Consider the following 22327-nt stretch of genomic DNA (forward strand, 5'->3'; position numbering starts at 1 on the left):
CCTGCTTCGCTCGCATCGCCCGTTATATCGAACCGAAAGGAAGGCGCAGGCGCGGGATGGCGACATTCCTTTACCTCGCCAGGCTCCTGTCACGTGACGCTCACTCCGCCGCACCGCCCTCTTTTTTCACATTTTCGGCGATTTGTGAATGGGCGCGAGCCGACAGCTCCTGCCAATGAGCTTGTAGCCCGGCCTCCCAAGCGGCCCGCCTCCTTGTTCTCCATTGGAGGGAATGGATGTTGACCGCAGGCCCCAGCCAATTGGAAGCCTATGCGCCATCGGGATGGGCGGGCCGTGGGCGGTAGGGGAAGACGGGTTCTGCCAGCGCGTGTGTGGAAGTGCGTGGTCTTTGGTCGGGTCGGTGGGTGAGTGTTGGCCGGGGCTGGTTGTCGAGCCTGGCGTTTTTCGTAGTCTTTTAGAGCGGGGATGGAGCTGTGTGGAAATGGAGGCTGTAGCCGACAGTAATACGCGTACAGACACACATGCACACACACCAACATACACAGAGACATGCGCGCACATATCCACACACTTATAAACACACACACACTTATCCATGGCTAAAGGGAGCTGGAGGGGAATTTGTAGCAGCAGCAGTCTTTTATGCCACCCTGTGTTGGGATGGCACCATGTGTGTTTAGCTCTTGGCTTTTCGACAGGCATGCCCATTGATGTGTGTGTCAGAGAGTAAGTGTGTAAAAGCAGCAGGTTGTACCTTACTGCGGACTCTTGAGTCACTCACCATTTAGAAACATGTTTGCTGTGTTCTCTGTGAAATGGAAGCAGGCTTTATTTGAGGCTCCCTATAGATGTCAGAGGCAGCAATGCCTCTGAATATATCAGTTCCTGGTGTGGGGAAGGGGAGTCGCCAATGGGGAAAGTGATATTGGGTTCATATCCTATTTGTGGAATTCACATAAAAATGTGGCTGGCGATGCTGAGGTAGGTTAGTGGTTCCAAGTTTTTTATTTGCTAAAAGATCTGAAGCACTTTAAAAAAAAAGTAAAGCTCATGTATCCCTGAACTCCCAATTAAAGTTTGTATGCTCTCATTTTGTATTTTTATGTTGTGAACATCCGTGTGATCTTTGGATGAAGGCTGGTGTATAAATTTATTCACTTAATAATAATAATAATAAATATTAGGATATCCCTTGGCTTATATATATGTACATGAACGGGTCTCCTTCCTTTGTCCCAACAATAATGTTATTCAGTTAAAATAATCGTGGTTGTGAAATGCTCATAAATGTGTGATGGCATCATAATACCATAAAAAAGTAACTGGGGGTCTGTACACTAAAATGTGCTTTCAACCAGGGCAAATCATATGCCCAGGCAAATGGGAGAGTGTCATCTGAGATTCCAGTGCATCATATGTGTCTCAGAGCTCCCTGTGGATACGTGGCACAGATGAGGGTATCTGTATACAACAAAAATAAACAAGCTGGGGGGGGGGGGGAGTAACTGTAGGTGTCCACACTGAAATGTGCTTTGGGCCGCCTCAGAGCACCCCCCAGGAATTCCTGTAGAATTGTTGATCTGTTAGGTGGACAGAGGTCTCCTATCAACTCTCTCTCACCACCTTTAACTAAATACAGTTCCCAGGATTCTTTGGGGGAAGCCATGACTCTTTGAAGTGGTGTGATATTGCTTTAAATGTATAGTGCAGATGGGAACTACTATACTAAATGTGCTTGAACACGGGTGTATTGTACTGCTTCCTTTCTTCTTCTAGCTCCACTGTCTCACCAGCTGCTCCAGAGCCTGATTGAACATCTCCAACTCATGAACACTCTTGATAACATCATCTGTTTCTGCAGTGTGCCCTACTTTCCTTCATCTTTGGCAAATAGGCCTGTCATCATAAAATCTATCCTGCGCCCAGTGGCTCTTTCCACTCTGTCATGTGCTGTGACTCCATTCCCTAGGTCTCATAAACTCTTGTTTCATATGTGCTTGAACTTTTGCATCTCCCTCTGTATCTTTTTTTCCAACATACTTTCATTGATTACTCATATCAGTCATGTCAGCATTTTCCATCTAGTGTCTTCTTCAAGGTATTAGCTTCCAATCTTCCCATCCGGAAGGCTGTGATGCAGTCATGCTCATGACAACATTGCTGTGTAAAAGCTGTATTTTGTTTATGATTTCTCAGAAGCTTGATGGCATTCTCCTTAAAACCCTAGGAAAGTGTTTTCCCATTTTGCCAAAGAGGCAATTTTAATTCCCTATGAATAGCAGCATCCTACACTCTTTCCATAGACCTTTTCTTGAGCAACTGCTCTTTGTCCTCAGTCCTACTTACTTCCAGTCATTTAACCGCTCCTAAGCCTCAAAGCATATTCCCTCAAACTTTCAGTAAAGTCCCAAAATCTTGAATAAACCCTTTGCTTTAATTCACACAGGATACACACTTCAAGCATTAACCCCAGCCCATTGAAAGATCTATTCTACCATCTCCTTTTGATCTGATAGTCATTAATGTCTCTGCTTTCTGCCACTTGCACAACTCATGTAACCCAAAAATGGATTGCCAAATAGCTTTACATCTCCCCAAAGTTACTGTTTCCTTGTGTATTTTCCTCTGAAAAGGTAGAGCAGCCTGGGAGGGTGCTCCAAAGACATTGGGTAGTGTTTATGAGATTTGGACCATGATGGCTGGGCCTGTACCATGCTGCTTCATCACCAGCATTATTACAAGTGGTGTTCTTGATGTCTCTGAGATGGTTGCCCTGTGCTTTAGACTCCTCAGGCCTTTTCATGGTGCCAGATATGATGTCTCAGGGTCCTACAATTTTAGGATGAGGGGTGGGCCCCACTGCAGTCACCCTGGAGTCAAAGCGGGGGGGGGGATCTCTCCCTCATAAAATTTACAAAACTATTTCAGACTGCCAGTAAATGGACAATTAGAAAAATTAATTAACAGAAATCCATTTATCATACTCAGGTGTTCATATGTCACTGATATTCTCTTACGTTTGCTCAGATGGTGATTCTTTTATTTCCATGACATAATTTTTCAGGCAGCACCTTTGGCTTGTGAACAGTATTCAGCATGATAACTCCAGCGTTTGAACTGAGTCAGGATCCAGATTTTCTTACAATAACAATCAAAGTACCATATGCACGAGTTTCAGAGTTTGAGGTCTATTTTGAAGGGAAGGAGTTCAAGTTTTATGCGAAACCGTACTTTCTCAGGTAAGTAACATCACTTCATTAGGTTGAGTTTAATTGCTTATGTATTGTTTGTCACATTGTGTTAATAAGCGCTTCCCCACTGTGTTTCTGGGGGCAAGTTTGCTCATTTGTGTGTGAGACAGAAAATCCTTAATATAGGATACATTCTGGAATCACATATTGGCTGAATTCAGTCTGTGGTTTGTTTTGAGAATTATCCTGGGACCCACAGTGGTACAACCCTGGCTTATTAATCTAGCTGCTTTGTGCAAACTACAATAGCCTGTATTCAAATGAGATGAGAAACTGGTTTGTTCCAAACCATTAATGAACACTTCAGATTTCCTCCTTATTTGTGCAGAAGAGGGAGAAATAGAATGTATGAGCCCAAGGCTTGCTGTAGTACGTTGTTTTGTTTCAGCCGTGTGCATACACTTCACCCTGAAGACTTTCTGTGAATGTGTTCTATACACACATTGTAAATGACACCTCTGGCGTTTATATTGTGTTATTTTGAATGTTAAAAACACCTGGCATACATACTCAGTATATTCTTGCAATAGCTCCTTAAGAGGCACCAGTATTATTTCTATTATAGAGGGTAGGGTGAGACTTATCACTTTGTGATTTCATGGCTGAGGTGGGATGTGAACTAGCTCTTGTTTCTGAATTTTATTTTTTTTCTCCTGGGTTTTCTCCTATATTAGATACCAGCATGGGCATCTGGAGTAACACTCATGCTTGTTGAGCAAGTCTTCTCAGTGGACAATTAGTATTTATTAAAATATTGAGAAAGCAGGAAAGACTCTAGGCAGGACTTGAGAGGGGATAGGGCCTTAAGGTCATGCATTCACCATTCTGCAAGGCACACGGCAGTTACTAGTGTGGTGTAGTGGTTAAGAGCGGTAGACTTGTAATCTGTGGAACCGGGTTCGCTTCCCCGCTCCTCCACATGCAGCTGCTGGGTGACCTTGGGCTAGTCACACTTCTCTGAAGTCTCTCAGCCCCACTCACCTCACAGAGTGTTTGTTGTGGGGAAGGAAGGGAAAGGAGAATGTTAGCCGCTTTGAGACTCCTTCAGGTAGTGATAAAGCGGGATATCAAATCCAAACTCCTCTTACCTAATCTGTCCTTTTCTGCCTTACTCAAATCGCACAGCTTCCAATTGGGCTTTCTTTTGCATTGAAGTGTACATGGAAGGAGGTTTTCTAAAGCCTTGAACCAGTCCCTGATTTCCTATTATCCTTACCCCTGCATCAGATATGTAATTAAACGCCTTTAATTCCACCTCTCCCAGATTGGCTCTTCCAGGAAGAATTGTAGAGGATGGGAGAGAGAAAGCATCGTATGATGACACAGGTTTGTAATTCTTTTTAATTAAATATCTTCATTTTGAGGAAAGCGTGATATGCAAGATTCCTCTGCTGTTACATTTGCTTCCACTTCTAGCAGTAGTATAAAATGAAGCTAGCTGTCCTGGTTGTTTCAGAATGTTTTGCTTCGTAGAGATAAGTGGGGTGGTTTAGGTTTGCTAGACGGAAAACACGATGCTTCCCATGTCACAATTTTCTTTGTGCAGAGAGCGTCAAGCACAGCCTTATCTAGTGGAATGTGTTGCATGACAAATTATGAATTTGGGAAGAATGTTTTGTGTCTGTTCCCCATCTTCTTAGCTTGGGTTTTTGGACTGATCGAGCAAGACATGTAGTAGATGTGTTTAATTTGTGCCTCTCTCTTGCAATATGGGAAGTGGTAGAAGAAAGCAAAAGCCACTTGCCCTCGTTCTGTTTGAAGAGGGGCATTTTTGAGATATATGAGGCCTAGATGTGGAACTGCGTCTTGTGTGACTTCCAAATCTTTCCACTGGGAGGGTGTGCAGATCCTCCTTTTGTAAGTTAGGATGGGAGCTGAAAATGAGCTGTAATCACCCGTGCTCCTCTTTTTCTGCTTTATGAATGTGTGAAATCATTAATGAATGGGGGCGCTGCACTTGCAGGCCTCTGTCCCTGGAGTAATGCAAGCAAAAATGAGAGCAGGCAGGGTTTTGTTTTTGGTTTTTTAGTATAGTCTGGCCAGCAGTTTTGCTATTGCTTTTCGAAACACTCTAGTGGTAGCTTATCCGGATAAATGGGGAAATGCCTTTTGTTAACTCAATCCTTTTCTTTCAAGGGGTTTTTACAATCCATCTTCCCAAGGAAGTTCCCGGAGAGAATTTTGATGGGCTAGACATGTTGACAGCTCTGTTAGCGCCAAAGAAATCCAGATCTGCAAAACCTTTAGTCGAAGAACTGGGTTTGTATAATTTTAATTTAAAAAATGGCTCACGGGTTCATTCTCTCTCCCTCCCTCCCTCTCTAAGTTCAGAGAAAGATGAATTTATGTGCTAGATGTTTTACTTGCACTGCTTCCTGCAAATAGGAATTTAATGCTTTACATAGGCTGATAATGCTTCTGGTTGTTCATAGAAACACAGGAAGCTGCCTTTTATGCCTTCTTGGTAATTGCACCTGCCCTGTGGGAACCCGCCCCCGCCATCAGATGTCAAGGAAATAAACAACTTTTTTGACTTTTAGAAGACATCTGAAGGCAGCCCTGTTTAGGGAAGTTTTTAATGTTTGATGTTTTATCATGTTTTTAATATTCTGGTGGGAGCCGCCCAGAGTGGCTGGGGAGGCCCAGTCAGATGGGCAGCATAGAAATAATAAAATTATTATTACAGTGGTACCTCTGGTTAAGAACTTAATTCGTTCCGGAGGTCCGTTCTTAACCTGAAACTATTCTTAACCTGAGGTACCACTTTAGCTAATGGGGCCTCCCGCTGCCGCTGCGTGATTTCTGTTCTCATCCTGAGGCAAAGTTCTCAACCCCAGGTACTATTTCTGGGTATACGGAGTCTGTAATCTGAAGCGTCTGTAACCCGAGGTACCACTGTATTGCCTTCCCCAGTCAAGTGCTGCCCAGATGTTTTGGCTGCTCCCTTTATGCCTATTGGCTATGCTGGCTGGGGGCTGCTGGGAGTTGTAGTCCAACCATGCCTGGAGATCATTGAGATCGAGGGAGCCAGATCAACACTAACACACTAAGGAATGTGTTTAGTGTTAACTCTGGAGTCGTACCTTGGTTCTCAAATTTAATCCATTCTGGGATTCTGTTCAACTCCCGAAATGGTTTGAAAACCAAGGTGCGGCTTCCAATTGGCTGCAGGAGCTTCCTGCAGCCAATTGGAAGCTGTGTAAGCTGCGTCAGATGTTCGGCTTCCAAAAAAACGTTTGCAAACCTGAACACCCACTTGCGACGTTCGGGAGCTGATTTGTTCTACAACTAAGGCGTTCTACTACCAAGGTACCACTGTACTTGACCAAACTCCATCTGAAACCAAAGGGACACATTGGTTGCCGGATGTGAAATGGCATTATTTTCAGCCCCCCTACTCCACTATTAATTTCCCCATATATTGCCCAACACACTCTTTGATCTCGCCATTGAGAACTAACCTCACTTGTCATTTCCGGGCACCACTTCTGGGTCCCCGGTGTGTGTGTGCAGTCGCATGAAAATAGAAGACGCATGAGTGGGGAGTTGGGAGTATATACACATACTTCATCATAAACCTAAAAGTAGAATTCGTTATAGTGAACTGGGCAGAATTATGGGATGTTGGCCAAGTACTAATCCTGTCTTTTGCTCAATATCAGTTTTTCTGGTTCTTAGGTTTATATCTCTTTCTTTTCACACAACAAATGTAGCGTATGTACCCCAAGTGAAGGTGCACATGTTCCCGCAGTATTAAATGACATGGTTAGGGCCTCCACCCCACAGGCCTCATGAATCTTGTCCCTCTTAATCAGAGTGGCTTCCACTGTGTGGATGATCTGGGAGGCAGGGTGAAGCAGCACGATTCCAGTTTCCAAACTGGGGGCTCTGGTGGTGCCTTGTGGAGTTTGAGAAGAAATTTTCTGATAGATTTGTTACCTTTTTGTTCCCCCACCCCCCACCTGACCTCAAAACTTCAGGTGCTGAAAATCAAGAAGAGGAGGAGGAGGAGGAAGAAGAGGAAGAATTTGACTGGGAAATTGAACAGACTCCTTATGTGGAAAGGAAAGACAGCCCCTTATGTTCGCCTTGCACCTATGGATTTGGAAATATGAAATCGGGAGTTTTCAGACGTCTTCAGGTATGTTTAAGTATTTAAAAACAAACAACAAACCCCTCAACTCTTCTAATAGGCACAGCTTCTTCCCTCAGTCCCCAATCCAGAATGAAATTTGAAACGCATTACGTATCAGTGTGAAGGAAACCCTCATGGTGTTGCTATTGAAATGGAATAAACCCAACATACAAACATTGATATCTGGGTGGCTTCCACAAATAAATGTGTGATGTCAAGGCAACATAGCTGTTCACATTCATTGGGTAGCATTCAACGAAGTTTTACTCATAGGAGACCCGTTGAAGTTGGGGCCAGCTTAGTCACACTCATTAAAATCAATGGTTTGAAACTTAGTTGAATCCCATCCATTCTTATAAGCAAACAATATGTTCGGAACCACCTTGAGGTTGGGCAGTGGCCCATTTGAAACAACCCATACAATGTGAGCCTTCACCTATAAAGCGAAATCCTCTGTCCTTAACTTTGGCAGTAGGTCCCATGGAATAAGGCAAAGGGAGGCTGCTTCCATTGTTTTCTGCTGCGTTCTCTCCCATAGCCTAGAACCCTGTGGAGCAGCTTTTCAGAGAGCAAGACACCGCAGGAGGCAGTGAAAAATGCCTTCCCACTCTAGTTGTCTAGCAGGAAGACTCTGAGCTGGAGTTCCGTTTGTGAGAACTTTGAATCCGAACGCTTGCAATGATTAAGTGGCAATCATTACAAAAGGTTGTGCGTTCTGATCGTAAGTGCCCATTTTTGCTGACGCCATGGAATTTCTGTATAAAGCCCCACGTGAGTGCCCCTGGGGTTCATGATGCTTAATTGTGCATGATTTTGCATTGCGGAATTGGCCTGATGCAAAATTTTCACATTTAGGGGAAGGTAGCCCATCTAGGTGAAGGAAAACTCTGATCCTAAACCTCCATTGCCTTATAGGCAGGGGGTCCAGCTCCTGGGAGCCGAGCCCTTTTGCATCCCCCAATACCTTTGGGGTGGGAGCCACCCCCACCCCCCCATGGGGAAGGTTGAAGTAGCCTCCTGGTGGTGGCGGCGCTAGCATAAGGAGGCTCCGGCCAGCCAGCAGGCTTGCACCTTGGGGAGGTCGCTTTGGTGCTGATAATGCAGCGATTTGACTTCACCCCCAAATACTCACTCCATTGTCTCTCTAGACAGATGGATGCCAATGTTCAGGGGATTTCCATGGTCTGAGATAGTGTGTCTTCAGTTGAAATTTGTGGAAGATGCTTAGCAGCCTGTAACGATGAAAAATGACAGTTAAATATAAATCTTAGAATTGTGTTGTCTCTTCCTAGGTGCTGCAGGCTTGCTTGTGTGTTTTTTTTTGGGGGGGGGGGAAATACATGATTTGTATGAAGAATACAATACAACAAAGTTCTGTGTGAAGAATACAATGCAGGAAATGGAAGTATTGTGTTAAATGAACTGTTCAGCTTTCTTCATTATGGAAGCAGTGGGGTTCTGTAAATACTTGTTCTCAGGCTCCTGTTTTCAAACTTGTTTAGGAGTATTGTGAAGGTGCTTCTTGCGGGAGCTTGCAATATTTTCAAATAGGCTATAACCACGGGTGGGCAGATACCAGCAGAGGTGGTTCCCTCGGACCTCAAGCTCCTTGACCATTTTCAGTAGCAGCCTCATGTAGAGCTCGTTGCATAAATTCAATCAAAGTTTACTTGGAATGCAAGCGACTGAGGCCAGGCAAACTCAGTCCATAGCTGGGCATAGTGCTATTGCTGGGTGTAGACTCCCTTTACCCCGATACCATCTGAGTCTCCGTTGTCAGCTTTGATTTGAGATGAACCTCGCAAGTTTTCTGCCTAAACCTTTAACAAAGTCAAACCCCCCCCCACCTTTACAGGTTTGCTTATTCTTTTGTGGTTGTCTTTGCAGGATGAACTTAATGATGTTATCGATATAAAAAATCCAGACGTGACCTCTGCAGCTGAACGCAGAGAGAAAAGGCTGGCAGCAGAAGATGCCAAATTCGATCCTGATCATTACCTGTAAGTCCTTGCATATGGCGTGTTTCTGCAATATCTGGTTGACCATCTTGTCATCATTTAATAGAAAGTGGATCGAAGAGGCCTATTTTTTAAATAGGAAATGAGTGGTTTCCGTATCTCCTACTATTTTGCCTTATGCTGCATTTTAGACTCTCTTTATGTATAATTGCCACGGAAGCTGATGACTGATATGATTCAGGTTTGGTTTTTCTGAGACACTGTTAGAGCCAAAGGCCAGCTGAAATTCAAGCTGAGTAGACACAACGACTGCAGAACGTCGTCAACATAAGGAACCCCACGACTCCCTGAAATTACCTTTCTTACTCCACATAATAGAGTATAATAATCTTGAGTATAGTACTCTAAAGTGTAATAGGTGCAATTGATACACTCTGGCCAAGAGAAAGAAACATGGTTTTTGCTGCATATTTAAGCTGTTCGCCCTTGAGAAATGGGATAATAACTTACATAAGGGTTGCCTCTATATCAAGTCCACTGGTCCATTTATTCCAGTATAGTGGTACCTCGGGTTACATACGCGTCAGGTTACATACGCTTCAGGTTACAGACTCCGCTAACCCAGAAATATTACCTTGGGTTAAGAACTTTGCTTCAGGATGAGAACAGAAATAGTGCTCCGGTGGCATGGTGGCAGCAGGAGGCCCCATTAGCTAAAGTGTTAAGAACAGTTTCAGGTTAAGAACAGACCTCCAGAACGAATTAAGTATTTAACTGAGGTACCACTGTATTGTCAAAAATACTGGCAGTAGAGATTGCTTCATTAAGACAAATGAGGCACTGCCCCACCAACCTTAGTCCCTCCCCCTCAGCCAGCTCCCACCTGTCTGCCTTCTTACTTAAAAGCAGCTCAGGGTGACACTGCCTGCTTGTTTCCTCCCCCTTTGTCCCAGTGTACCCGCGCCTTGCATGACATCTTTGGGAGGAGAAAAGGCTGAGGAGTAAACCCTTCCTTAGTGGAGTCCCTAAGACGGTTGGATGGTGCCTGGTATGCCTGCTTCCAGCAACTCCTGCAGCCAAGCTGGTGCCAAACGTATTGCTCTGATTTATTTTGGACCACATCAGTGAGGCCAAGAGGGAAGTCTTGTCATCTGGGCAACCCAGGACCTCCATACAGACCGCCCAGGCTGCACCCAGAGAGTTCACTTCATTGCTGCTAATGCAGCAGAAACAACGCAGGAGGCAGCAGTTATGAATCACAGCCACAGCTGTGATTCTCCAGTGGTTTGACTTCACCCCGTGAGGCACACTCCATTGTGTCTCGCAATAGATGGAGAGTCCCAATGTTGCTCTTGTAGAACTTGGCAGGGAGGATGATGGGGATGAAACTAGGATTAGTGGACTGCATCTGTTCTGTCTGCCTGCATTGTGTCCTACTCGTCTCAATGAACTGCAGTCACCACTGCTACCTGGCGATTGAACCTGGGTCCTTTTCCAGGCAAAGCATGTGGTCTACAGCTACAGCCCTTCTCCCATATCTCACTGTGTTACGCTATTTAGTTGCACGGACAAGGGGTGGGTGGAACAACAGATGTGACTCTCTAACTTTCTAAGGTGGGGTACATTTAAACCTGCACAAAAGTCTATACCTTCCCTTCTCTCCATCCTCCATTCCGGTGAACTCACTTGCATCATCCCTGTATCAAGATACACAAATCTCAGGTGGGTCTGGGAGTCCTGCACCTCTAGGTCTGTAAACCTTTGCATGCTACTGAGAAGCTTAAGGAAATGATGATTACGTATTATGATTATTTGGCAACATACACGAACGCCTAATTTTGGACCGTGATGCAGGAATCCTTTTATCTTTCCAGTGCTGACTTCTTTGAAGATGAGACTATTCACCATCTGTTGAAATATGAGCCTTGGTGGGTTAAAGCCTCTAGAAAGAAGATGGATTCCCAAGAAAGCCATCCTTTGAATGAGAGCGGACAGGCAGTAATTGGTAAGACCCCACTTTCCAGATCTTCTGTCGATGTTGATGGACAGCTGCAGGCCTCTTTAGTGGGTATTTTTCAACCAGGTATTTGGTCTCCTTTGCAAAAAAGGAGGGACCACCCCTTCTTTTTGAAAGGACTGTCAAAAGTTTGCTTGAGATTTTATGGCACAAAAATAACAGAGAAAAGAACCTGCTTTGCTCTTCCTGTTTTCCCAGAACCCTTCCTTTCACTCTCCCAGGCCAAACAAGAAGCCTGAGAACCCTTAGAAAGGATCCTAAATATAGGCAACGTTTTCATGCTTTTTGGTTTCTCAGTCTTGGAGCTGGTCTCATATACTGTGTGGTGTGACTGGCGTTGTTTCTGCACAACACTGGACCAGTCCCACAGTCTGCCTAGCAACAAAGTGAGAATATCGTAAGCGGAGAAGGGTCAGTGCACAACACTCTTAATAGGGGCAAGAACCCATTTTCACTGTATTTTCCTAGTGTGCCCAAGCAGCCTGTTAAGACCACTGCGCATTTATGAACATATAAAGTTAATGAAATCTATTTGCAAATTCAAATTTTTGTTTGACATTTGTCTTAGCGGTTGAGTCAAACAGCGACTGTGGTTTCATTTTGTTGCTGCTGTGCTTTGACTAAAAGCCGTTTTCAGATTGGGTGATACTGATGAATGTGTCTTTTTGATGTCTTCCCTTGGTTATCTGTACTGAACGACAGTGTTAAGGACTGCTTTATCTGCCCTTCTATAGTTGAACCATTGACAGTAGAAGTACTTTCTGTTCTTGCCAGATATCTCGTGGTGAGGAAAATTAAACTTGTACTATTTAAAGAAATCTTAAAAGCAAACCGTTACTAGCTTTTCTTTGTAAAGGCATTTTGGGTTGCAAAATCTGAATAAGAAGCACACATTAGAAAGTTGTTGTTGTTGTTGCTGCTGCTACTGTTGTTAAAATCTGTATATGGCCTATACCTGCAGGTCTCAGGATGGTTCACAAGATAAAATTACAATATAAACACATAAAATACATAATAAAAATAAGAACAAAAACAACCCAATAACATTCCCTCAACGCATTTTGTTAGAGGGAGTGTTTACCAATGGAAGTCATGGATCGTTCTTCCATGGAGACTCTAGAGAGGAAATGGATGAGCGTTTAACTTCTGGCAGTTAAATAAGTTGAAACAGGGCTTGTGAGGTCCCCCATAATTCTTACAGTGTGTAACCTTGATGCAGGTAAAATCTGAAGAAGGGCTGTTAAGAATAAGGGGGCTTTAAAAATGCATGACACCTGTCTTCCCTGCTGTATCGCAGTGCTTCATCATAAAATGAATCTGAGCCTGACTCATTTTATAATAGATGAAATTCTTACTGTAATGCTGTGTGGTGAGATTTACTCTTCAGAAGAGGTATTGCACCCATGTCATGTAATACAGTTGTATAGGTGACATTTTGAATGGTTATCTGCGGTGCTTAAATAAAGCAAATGGCATTTTAAAAAAAATTTGATTGTTTTTGTAAATTCTCTTTATTGACAACAGTCACTGTAACTGCAGAGGCTTTAAAATTTCCAGAAAGAAATGCAAGGGCTGATTATATCAGATTAACAACATCCCCACCCCCCCTTGGAACCTGCAGCCAAAAGCCTGAGGCCACTTGCATTAGATTACAACACTTACAGACTTTTTTATAAGTCATATTCAAAACAAAAATAAAATAGCTTATCTTTGATTTTTTTATTATTATTATTCCCTTTTTTGGTTTGCTTGATTTGCTGTACTTTATGTCCAAGTTCTGGGACAGGGTGTGTGCGTATCACAGCTCTTAGCTGTTCTGCTTTAGCTTTCGTGCAATGCATCTGTTTGCTTTCTTGTCTCTTCTTCCTTTGCTTCTTTCTGCTCCAGCCTTCCTACACCAGGCTGCTGAAAAGACACCCCACCCCTCAAAAAAGTCCGCAGAAATAATAGTGTGGTGCAGGCCGCCATCATTTTTGGCTTTGTGACCAAGTATCCCTCCAGTAGAGGGCGCTTCATTCCTTTCGCTGACAGGCCGAAATTTCCTTTCCTTCCATTATGCAAAGCAAGTCAAACAAATTCTTTACATAAGCTTAACTAATTACTTGGCTTTTCTCATGGGGTTGGGGGAAGGAGATGGTTAGCCTTGCTCCCCAAACTGAAGCCTTGCTCCCCAAACGTCAGGTGAAAGGATTTAACTTCTTTTAAAAGTCACGTTTGGCTTGCCTAACAGCAGTTCATTTTTATTTGGTTTCACAATGCAGAATTCTAAAGCTCTGTTTCAGGCGACAAGCAGTCTTCATAAGCGTAGGCAGCCACATGCATTTAATATATCATTTACATGCTCTTGAGGTAATTTATTTTGTCTCCTGGTAATCTATCATGCTTACTAGCGATCAGTCTCCGATTTCCTTTTATAGGAGAAGAAAAATGATGCTTTTTTTTTCTTTTAAGGCCTCGTCTTTCCCTTTGCATCTATGGCTCCAATCCTCTGCCTGCTTTCCTGGGAGTAAGCTTCCTTGGAACTTAGTGGGAATTACTTTAGAGTAGATATGTGTGGGATTGCCGCCTAAATGAAATGTTCAAAAGACTTATTTATTAGGTCCTTGGATTTAATGAAAGGGTTAGTGTTCTGCATCCCAGACATTCAAATGTCTTTTGTGACAATGATAGGCAAAGGGATTTCGGAAAGGTCCTAAAAAGTTATGGCCACAGATTGACAGGGCCCAGACCAGGTTGCACGTGTGACTATCCTGTAAGGCTGAGGTGGTGGTCCATGTGGTACGAACTAAAGATCTAGGTATGGATTCTGCTACCTTGAGTGCCATGTTTCCACACCATTATGATTGCTTGCCTTTTTGTTGTTGCCCTAAAGTGGAAGTGGGGAAACTCTGCCCCTCCAGATATTGTTTGGACTTCAACTCCTATCACCCCCAACCTTTGGACCATGGTGGTTGAGTCTGATGGGAATTGAAGTTCAGCGGCGCCTGGAGGGAACTGATTCCTCATCCCTGATCTTGAGGAAATAGAGCACCTCATCTTTCATACCAGAGGCACTTGCTACAGTGTAGTATAAGAAAGTATAGGTTTTGTCATTGCCATTCAAGACAATTAGTTTGGGTCATTATAATTGCTTGTCGTAAAGGACAGCAAGATGAGTCTTAAAGATGGACAATTTACTACAGCAGCAGCTTCCATCTCATTTTATCAGATGCATGAATAGCAGTTCTAGGTTGGCACATACGTGGTTTGGAACGAGGCCAGGAGGAATGGAGAGGAATATGTATCTGTAAGAAACATACGAACTGTGTTTCTTCAGAATAATCTCCAAACCTAAGGGAGGAGAAACTCAATTTTTCTACCTCTTCTGGATTGATTTCTTTCTTCTGTAGTATAAATGAATCATAGGCTTGTAGAGTTGGAAGATACCCTGAGGGTCATCTAATTCAAGCCCTGCAATGCAGGAAGCTCAAAGCATCCATCACAGATGGCCATCCAACCTTTGCTTAAAAACTTCAAAAGAAGGATACTCCCACCATCTTCAAAGGGAGCCCATTCCACTGTTGAACAGCACTTGCAGTCGGAAAGTTCTTCCTGCTGTTTTGTTGGAATCTCCTTTCTTGTAACTTGAATTCATTGGTTTGAGTCCTACCCTCTGGTGCAGGAGAAAACAAGCTTCACCATCTACCATGTGACAGCTTTTTAGCTATTTGAACATAGCTATCATATCTCCTCCCAGTCTTCTCATATCCAGGCTAAACATACCCAATACCCAATTCCCTCAACTGTTCCTCACCAGGCTTGGTTTCCAGACCCTTGATCATCTTGGTTGCCTTCCTCTGCACATGTTCCTGCTTGTCAACTTCCTTCTTAAATTGTGGTGCCCAGAACTGGCAGGTGTAGTCTGAGCAAGGCAGAATAGAGTGGTACTATTACTTCCATTGATTTTTATACTATACTTCTGTTGATTCAGTCTAGAATAGCATTTGCTCCCCCCCCCCCTTTTTTCTGGTGTGGACTCATGTTAAGCTTGTGGTCCACTAAGATCCTGAGATCCTTTTCACATGTACCATTGGTAAGCCAAATGTCCCCCATTTTATATTTGTGCAGTTGGTTCTTCCTGCTTAAGTGTAGAATCTTACATTTCTCCCTTCTGAAATTCATTTTTCGTTTTGGCCCAGTTCTCTAATCTGTTAAGGTATTTATTTCATTTCATTTGAGAATGGTTTGATAATATGTTTGGACATATCTCAGTATTACTAGAGTGGCTGGGGCAACCCAGCCAGATAGGTAAAGGTAAAGGGACCCCTGACCATTAGGTCCAGTCGTGTCCGACTCTGGGGTTGTGGCGCTCATCTATCTTTATGGCCGAGGGAGCTGGCGTACAGCTTCCGGGTCATGTGGCCAGCATGACTAAGCCACTTCTGGCAAACTAGAGCAGCACACAGAAACACCGTTTACCTTCCCGCTGGAGCGGTACCTATTTATCTACTTGCACTCTGACGTGCTTTCAAACTGCTAGGTTGGCAGGAGCAGGGACCGAGCAACGGGAGCTCACCCCGTTGTGGGGATTCGAACTGCAGACCTTCTGATCGGCAAATCCTAGGCTCTAATTTTCAGCTTCTTCAGATAATTGCTATGCTGTTTCATACGTCTGTTAAAAAAAAGAAAAGAATCAGAGCTTGGTCTATGTTTTACCCCCCTCCCCCTTCACTCAACTATTGATGCCATTTACATTCAAAGGGATATACCTGAAAGTACTTGCATTGACTGTTTAAAGGGAGCAATCTTTATCCAGTCTAGATTTCAAAATAATTGACAACTACAGTAAGTTTTGAAGCGAGGGTGGAACACGTCTTGAAGGGATGTCTTTAGAATCTAAAACATTTGCATTAGTCATCTATCAAAGGTCTTGCATTAGGGAATCGACTGCTAGCCTGACTTGTTGATCACTAGCAGACTCGGATATGTTTTGTATAATGTGGTTCTGTTTCATTTGATCTAAGGCAAATGACATAGGACAGACTGACGGTCCATCTAGCTTAGTATTTTTCCCATTGACTGGCAGCTGTTTTCCAGGGTTTCAGAAAGGGAGTGCTTTTTCTAGAACTGCTAGAAAGTGCTGGGGTGCTTGAACCTGGGGAGCTTAACATGCTCTGCCATCATTGAGCCACATTCCTTGCCTGACCTAAGTGTTATATCTTCCTTGCTGCCAGAAGCTTTGCTACCACATCCTCTGCTTTTAGGCAAAACTGCCTCTGGTGCGTTCTCTCTCTCAGCTGTCACCTAGGAGCAGCCATTTTACCTGGCAATAGCAGAGGGAGAGATGGGAAGAAGGGACACTCCTTCATCTCTGCTGACCTTCGGTTCCTCCTTTCCCTCAGCTATCTCCATTTGAGCCAGTTCTTTATAAGAGTTTCTTGGGCAGTATCCAGCGAACTTGTTCCCTCAGCACAGGGATTTACCCTTCCACGGTGGGACTTTGCCCCTCTTCTCTGTCTCCCCAGGTGTGCCCTGTTCCCTCCCCAGAACTGCTCCAAAAGGTTGGGGAAACTACATAACTGGTGGGGGGTTTTTTTGGGGTGCATGATGGTGGAGGTTAACGGGAGTTGTGTTACACAAGTGGAAATCCTTGCAGTGATGGAACAAGTTAGTTGGACACCACTCTGTACCTTGAAAAACAGGTACCCGAGTTTGTTTTCAACTTCCTCCCTCCCCGTGCCCTTTTCCTCTAAGTGTTGTGCCTACCAGATTGTAAGCCTGAGTGAAGGAACTGTCTTTTAAAAATTATTATTATTATTATTATTAATTTATTATTATTTATACCCCACCCATTTGGCTGGGTTTCCCCAGCCACTCTGGGCAGCTTACAGCACATTAAAATTGCAAAACACTAGACATAAAAAATTTCCCAATACAGGGTTGCCTTCAGATGTGTTTTAAAAGTCAGATAGTTGTTTATTTCCTTGACATCTGATGGGAGGGAGGGCGCCACTACTGAGAAGACCCACTGCTCAGAGAGCCCTTTTGTCTGAAGAGTGGGTTTATTTTTTTTAAAAATCACACACTTTGAATACCTGAAGAAGTGTCTCCACCCCCATCGTTCTGCCTGGACACTGAGGTCCAGCTCTGAGGGCCTTCTGGTGGTTCTCTCACTGCGAGAAGTGAAATTGCAGGGAACCAAACAGAGGGCCTTTTCCACCAGATGTCAAAGAGTTAAACAACTGTATAAATTTAGTAGACATCTGAAGGCAGCCCTGTTTCAGGAAGCTTTTAATGTTTTATTCTTATTTTATGTTTTGCTTTGTACTTTTGTTGGAAGGCACCCAGAGTGACTGGTGCAACCCAGTCAGGTGGGCGGGGTGTAAGAAATTTATTATTATTATTATTATTATTATTATTATTATTATTATTACTACTACTACTACTACTACTACTACTACTAGATATACTGAACATAAATCAGATTGACATATGTCCCTGTATACAAGAGCAGAATGAAATAGTTGCAGCTTTTTTGACTGCATGTGTTGCAAGTTGAGAGCCAAGTCAGAAGGAAACTTCTGTTAATTCTGAATGGATGCAGGCAAGCAGGTGCTGCAGAAGCCAAATGGTTAATTCTGAACTTAACACAGGAGTAATTCTGGGGCTTGGGAAGAAGTTCTCATCAATACTGCCCTTGTTAATTCAAAGTATGTGGTTTTTAGTGCGGCTATGGATATGGTGTGTTAAAATAACCTCTGTGTGTGTGTGTGTGTGTGGTTTTTTGTGTTTTTTTTTAGTTTCCTTTACGGAAGATGAGAAAGAGCAGCTAAGAAAATTCACCAACAGAACTTTCCTGCTTGATAAAAGAACCTGTCATCAAGTATATCTGAGCTTAGTTGATATACTTCTGGCTTATTGCTATGAAGTCTGTGCCACTGAAGGAGAGAAGAATGTGAGTCCCTCCCCTCTACTCCCCTGTATGAAACTTCAGTGAAGTGGATCCGCTAGAATAGCTACAGGGCATTTCTCTGTCATCTGGGAGGCAGGGCTTTTAAAGCGGACTTTGTTCCTGGCGTTGAAAGCGCAGGACTGAAATGCTATATCACTAGGGTGGTTTGCCAGGCAGCTGTTTGAAATTAACAGTCCAAAGTGTGAGGTATTCTCTTCTCTCACTCTCTCTCTTGGATGCTGCTACGGCAACTCTGCTGAGCTGTATTTAGCAGTAGAGGAAAGGAGGAGGAAATGATTTTACAGCTAACAGCTGAGGGCTCTTCATTGTCCACATGTTGTATTATTTTTTCTTTTTTCTTTTGTGGGAGACAGGTTTTCTTGGATGCTTTCTAGACTCAGGAGCATTATTTTGTTGAAAGCAAAGATTATTTGTTGAGAATTACTGTTCTTGAGGCAAGGCACCAAGTCTTCTGTAGCATATCCTAGTCTAGCGGTTCTGTGCTTAAGAACAACATGGGCATTTCCACTGCCCGTTTGGGGAGATCTGTTGTGGGTTACCTGGGAATACAATCTTTGGAGACGGAGAGCTAGAGGTGCAGGTTTGGGTGGGAGGAGGATTGAGGAAGCACCAGGACCTAGAAAATCTGGATGTGTGTAGACAGGTAAGACTTGGAACAGAGACTCAAGCCAGAGAACTGGCTGATGGGAAATGTTCACAGTGCATAGAGGGTAAGGGGAAATAAAGGTCCAGAAATGGACATGCCTCACATGTTCAGGGAGATAGTACTGACCTAGGTGCTCTAACTCTTAATTACTCCCCCATCATGGTTCTCTAATGTCTAACACCAAAATATACAAAGGGTGGAGGGGAGAGGAATTGAAGTTGGATAGTATCTGCAAATATATGGAGATCATCTAAATGTGCTTTAATTGCAGTTTTCAGTTTCTTAGTTCCTGTGCAAATGGTTTCTTTTTACAAACACATTGTTGTGTTCTAATTTGGTTTCCTGAACCCCTCCTTAGGTTGAGTCTCCATGGAACATACGAAAGCTGAGTTCAACTCTGTGCTGGCTGGAGGTAAGATGAATTATAACAAGTTTATTGATAGGGCAATACATGTTAAACAGAGGCATATCTGGAAAAAGTTTAGCACTACCTTTCACCCTATCCCTTCTGAAGTGGATATTTCTTCTTAGGTGGCCCTTTTACTAGTAGTATTTTATTGGTTCTCCCAATGCCATGTCTACTTGTAACTTCATTTGTATTGTTGTACTATCTTTTAAATCTTTGGGAATACAGCCAGATTGAAAACAGGGATTTCCCTTCTTAAGAGGACCTCCCTAGACCAAAAGTGTTAGATGCCTAGTTATAACATCTATTGCACAGGAGTGAATATCCCCTTTGGGGACAAAGGACTTGAGAGGGCGATTCTGGTTTTAGACCTGGTCATGACACTGAAACTGCCTTGGTTGCCCTGATTGATGGCATTTGCTGGGAGAGAAAGAGTGTGTGTGAGCCTGCTCATTGTCCTTGATCTCTCAGCAGCTTTTGATACCGTTGACAGTGGTACCTTCTGGAGTGGATCTGGAAGTGATAGAATCAGAGAATTGTAGAGTTGGGAGGGACCCCAAGGGCTGTTTGGTCCAACCCTCTGCAATGCAGGAATCTCAGCTAAAGCGTCCATGACAGATGGCCATCCAACCTCTGCTTAAAAACCTCCAAGGAAGGAGAGTCCACAGCCTCCCATAGGTGACCATTCCACCATCGAATAGCTCTTACTGACAGAAAGTTTTTCCTGATGTTTAATCAGAATCTCCTTTCGGGCCACTGTATTACATTGGTTCTACTCCTACCTTCAAGGCTGTTTCAAGAAAGTACTCATCTCACAAACTTCCACCTTGTTTTCTGTACTATTTACCATCTTCACTGAAACTGCTGGGAGCTGTCATCAGGAGATTTGGAGTGGGGTGTCCTCAGTATGCAAATGATACCCAGCTCCATCTATGCATGCCATCCGAATTATGGAAGGCAATTCAGGTGCTAGACTGCTTGGGCTGGACGTGGGCCAATACATTGAAGTGGAATCCTGTTCCTTCTTCCAAGTTCTTGGATTCAAGAGTTCGGGAGATGGCCTGTTCTGGAAGGATTAGCCTCAACTTGAGATAGCTAGCTACAAAACAGTTAAGAAGATTTCTCTTCTTAGGCAGTTTGCCCAGATTTTAATTTTACTCTTAGTGGAGAATGGCAAACATATTTGCTCTTTCAAAAGGACTCTTAAGGTCTATTGCTTGTTAAAGCTGCTCCATTCTCTAATGTGTTATTCTTTTTTAATTTGAAAAGGGTATTAAGGGATAGCTGTGTTCTCTTCGAACAACGTAATTGTAGCATAGGAGTAAGGAAGACAATACCTGTATAAGTTCACCATATGAGTATCGTGCAAATGTGAATTAATCAGAGTCTCTCATAGGAGTGGGCCCATTTATGAATAAATCCCAATTGTAAAACTTAATGGATGGAAGGTATTTCTTTTCCTTTTAGGCTGCGGGGATATATTAATTCCCCGGTTAGATGACAAGAAGCCTGATATTTTAGATTTCAGGCGTATTAGTTAACATAAAATCAATAGAGGTCCTTGTGCTGAGAGCATCAGTCAAGTAAAGCGAAAGTAAGACTCTGCTCAATAAGAGCTTCCGATAATTGCTCTGCCATCGTGGCCAGAACAGAAGGGGCAGATGATTTGCTGCGTTTTACAGGACATTGGCAAATATATTCCTCCTTGACGTTTTTAGAATGTTAACTTAATAGCCGTGCTTATTTCGGTTAATCAGGGTATATGCCCTGTGGCCTGCTGAACTGTGGGGATGATGGTATGGGGCCTGTAGATGAGGCTTAGGGGCTTTCCAATGTGAAACTGAATGGGAATTTCATTGGCAAGACAACACTGCCTGTAATTTCATAGGAAAGTAACAACCTGCTGTTTCCTTTTGTCTTACAACTACTGTTGAAGTACAGTGGTACCTCGGGTTAAGAACTTAAATCGTTCTGGAGCTCCATTCTTAATCTGAAACTGTCCTTAACCTGAGATAATACTATAGCTAATGGGGCCTGCTGTGCCGCCGCCACACGATTTCTGTTCCCATCCTGAAGCAAAGTTCTTAACCCGAGGTACTATTTATGGGTTTATTTATTTTTTATTATTATTATTTTGATATCCCGCTTTATCACTTCCCGAAGGAGTCTCAAAGCGGCTAACATTCTCCTTTCCCTTCCTCCCCCACAACAAACACTCTGTGAGGTGAGTGGGGCTGAGAGACTTCAAAGAAGTGTGACTGGCCCAAGGTCACCCAGTGGCTGCATGTGGAGGAGCGGAGACGCGAACCCGGTTCACCAGATTACGAGTCTACCGCTCTTAACCACTACACCACACTGGCACTGGTTTGGAGAGTATGTAACCTGAAGCGTCTGTAACCTGAAGCGTCTGTAACCCGAGGTACCACTGCAAACATGTTTTCTCCCCTAGTAATTGTGGCCTTTAAAAATGTTTGTTCCATGCAGAGTTTTACTAGCATTTCGGAAGTTCTGATGTCCTTTGGGAGAAGAGTTATGTGTTATCCACTCTACCGACACTTCAGTTTAGTGACTCGGGCCTTAAATGACACCATTACAATATTACAACTTGGTAAGATATTTAAGTTTTATCTTTACAGTTTGGCTATGGCAAATTAGTTGGGTATTTGTGTGTGGTGAACACATTTGTTCACAAAGGCATAGTTTTACATAACTTTACAAGGAGTCTGGGTTTATTCATGGGGCATCTTTTTAGGAATTTAATGTATCATTTTATTTCTGTTTATAAACATTCTTAAGCCTGCAACATTGGCCTAGGACTAAGTTTTTTTTTTGAGTCGACACGAGTACGATTGCAGCGCAAATCTATTTTATACTGAATTGTCATAGTCTAATCAATTTTTTTATGGGGACGTGGGTGGCGCTGTGGTCTAAACCACTGAGCCTAGGTCTTGCCTTTCAGAAGGTTGGAGGTTTAAATCCCAGCGATGGGGTGAGCTCCCGT

General features: G+C 43.3%; 1 protein-coding gene across 3 annotated transcripts in view; it reads left to right on the plus strand.

Annotated features, from left to right (window-relative positions):
* Positions 1 to 228: 228 nt before the first annotated feature.
* The window catches only part of SHQ1 (SHQ1, H/ACA ribonucleoprotein assembly factor), a 65781-nt gene continuing 43682 nt past the window's right edge, over positions 229 to 22327 (plus strand). The window contains exons 1-10 of one of the 3 annotated variants that reach the window (XM_083724149.1): positions 229 to 365; positions 3026 to 3200; positions 4477 to 4538; positions 5349 to 5471; positions 7193 to 7353; positions 9235 to 9347; positions 11180 to 11310; positions 18102 to 18256; positions 19279 to 19332; positions 21811 to 21934. In XM_083724149.1, coding sequence (XP_083580275.1) covers positions 3058 to 3200; positions 4477 to 4538; positions 5349 to 5471; positions 7193 to 7353; positions 9235 to 9347; positions 11180 to 11310; positions 18102 to 18256; positions 19279 to 19332; positions 21811 to 21934 — 1066 coding nt within the window. In that variant the 5' untranslated portion in view covers positions 229 to 365; positions 3026 to 3057. Of the gene's footprint in view, positions 370 to 3025; positions 3201 to 4337; positions 4539 to 5348; positions 5472 to 7192; positions 7354 to 9234; positions 9348 to 11179; positions 11311 to 18101; positions 18257 to 19278; positions 19333 to 21810; positions 21935 to 22327 lie in introns of all 3 variants that reach the window. The other 2 variants (XM_083724151.1, XM_083724150.1) reach the window with 2 other exon arrangements.

Source organism: Podarcis gaigeae (assembly GCF_964106915.1).
Source record: "Podarcis gaigeae genome assembly, chromosome: 2".
NCBI lineage: Eukaryota > Metazoa > Chordata > Lepidosauria > Squamata > Lacertidae > Podarcis > Podarcis gaigeae.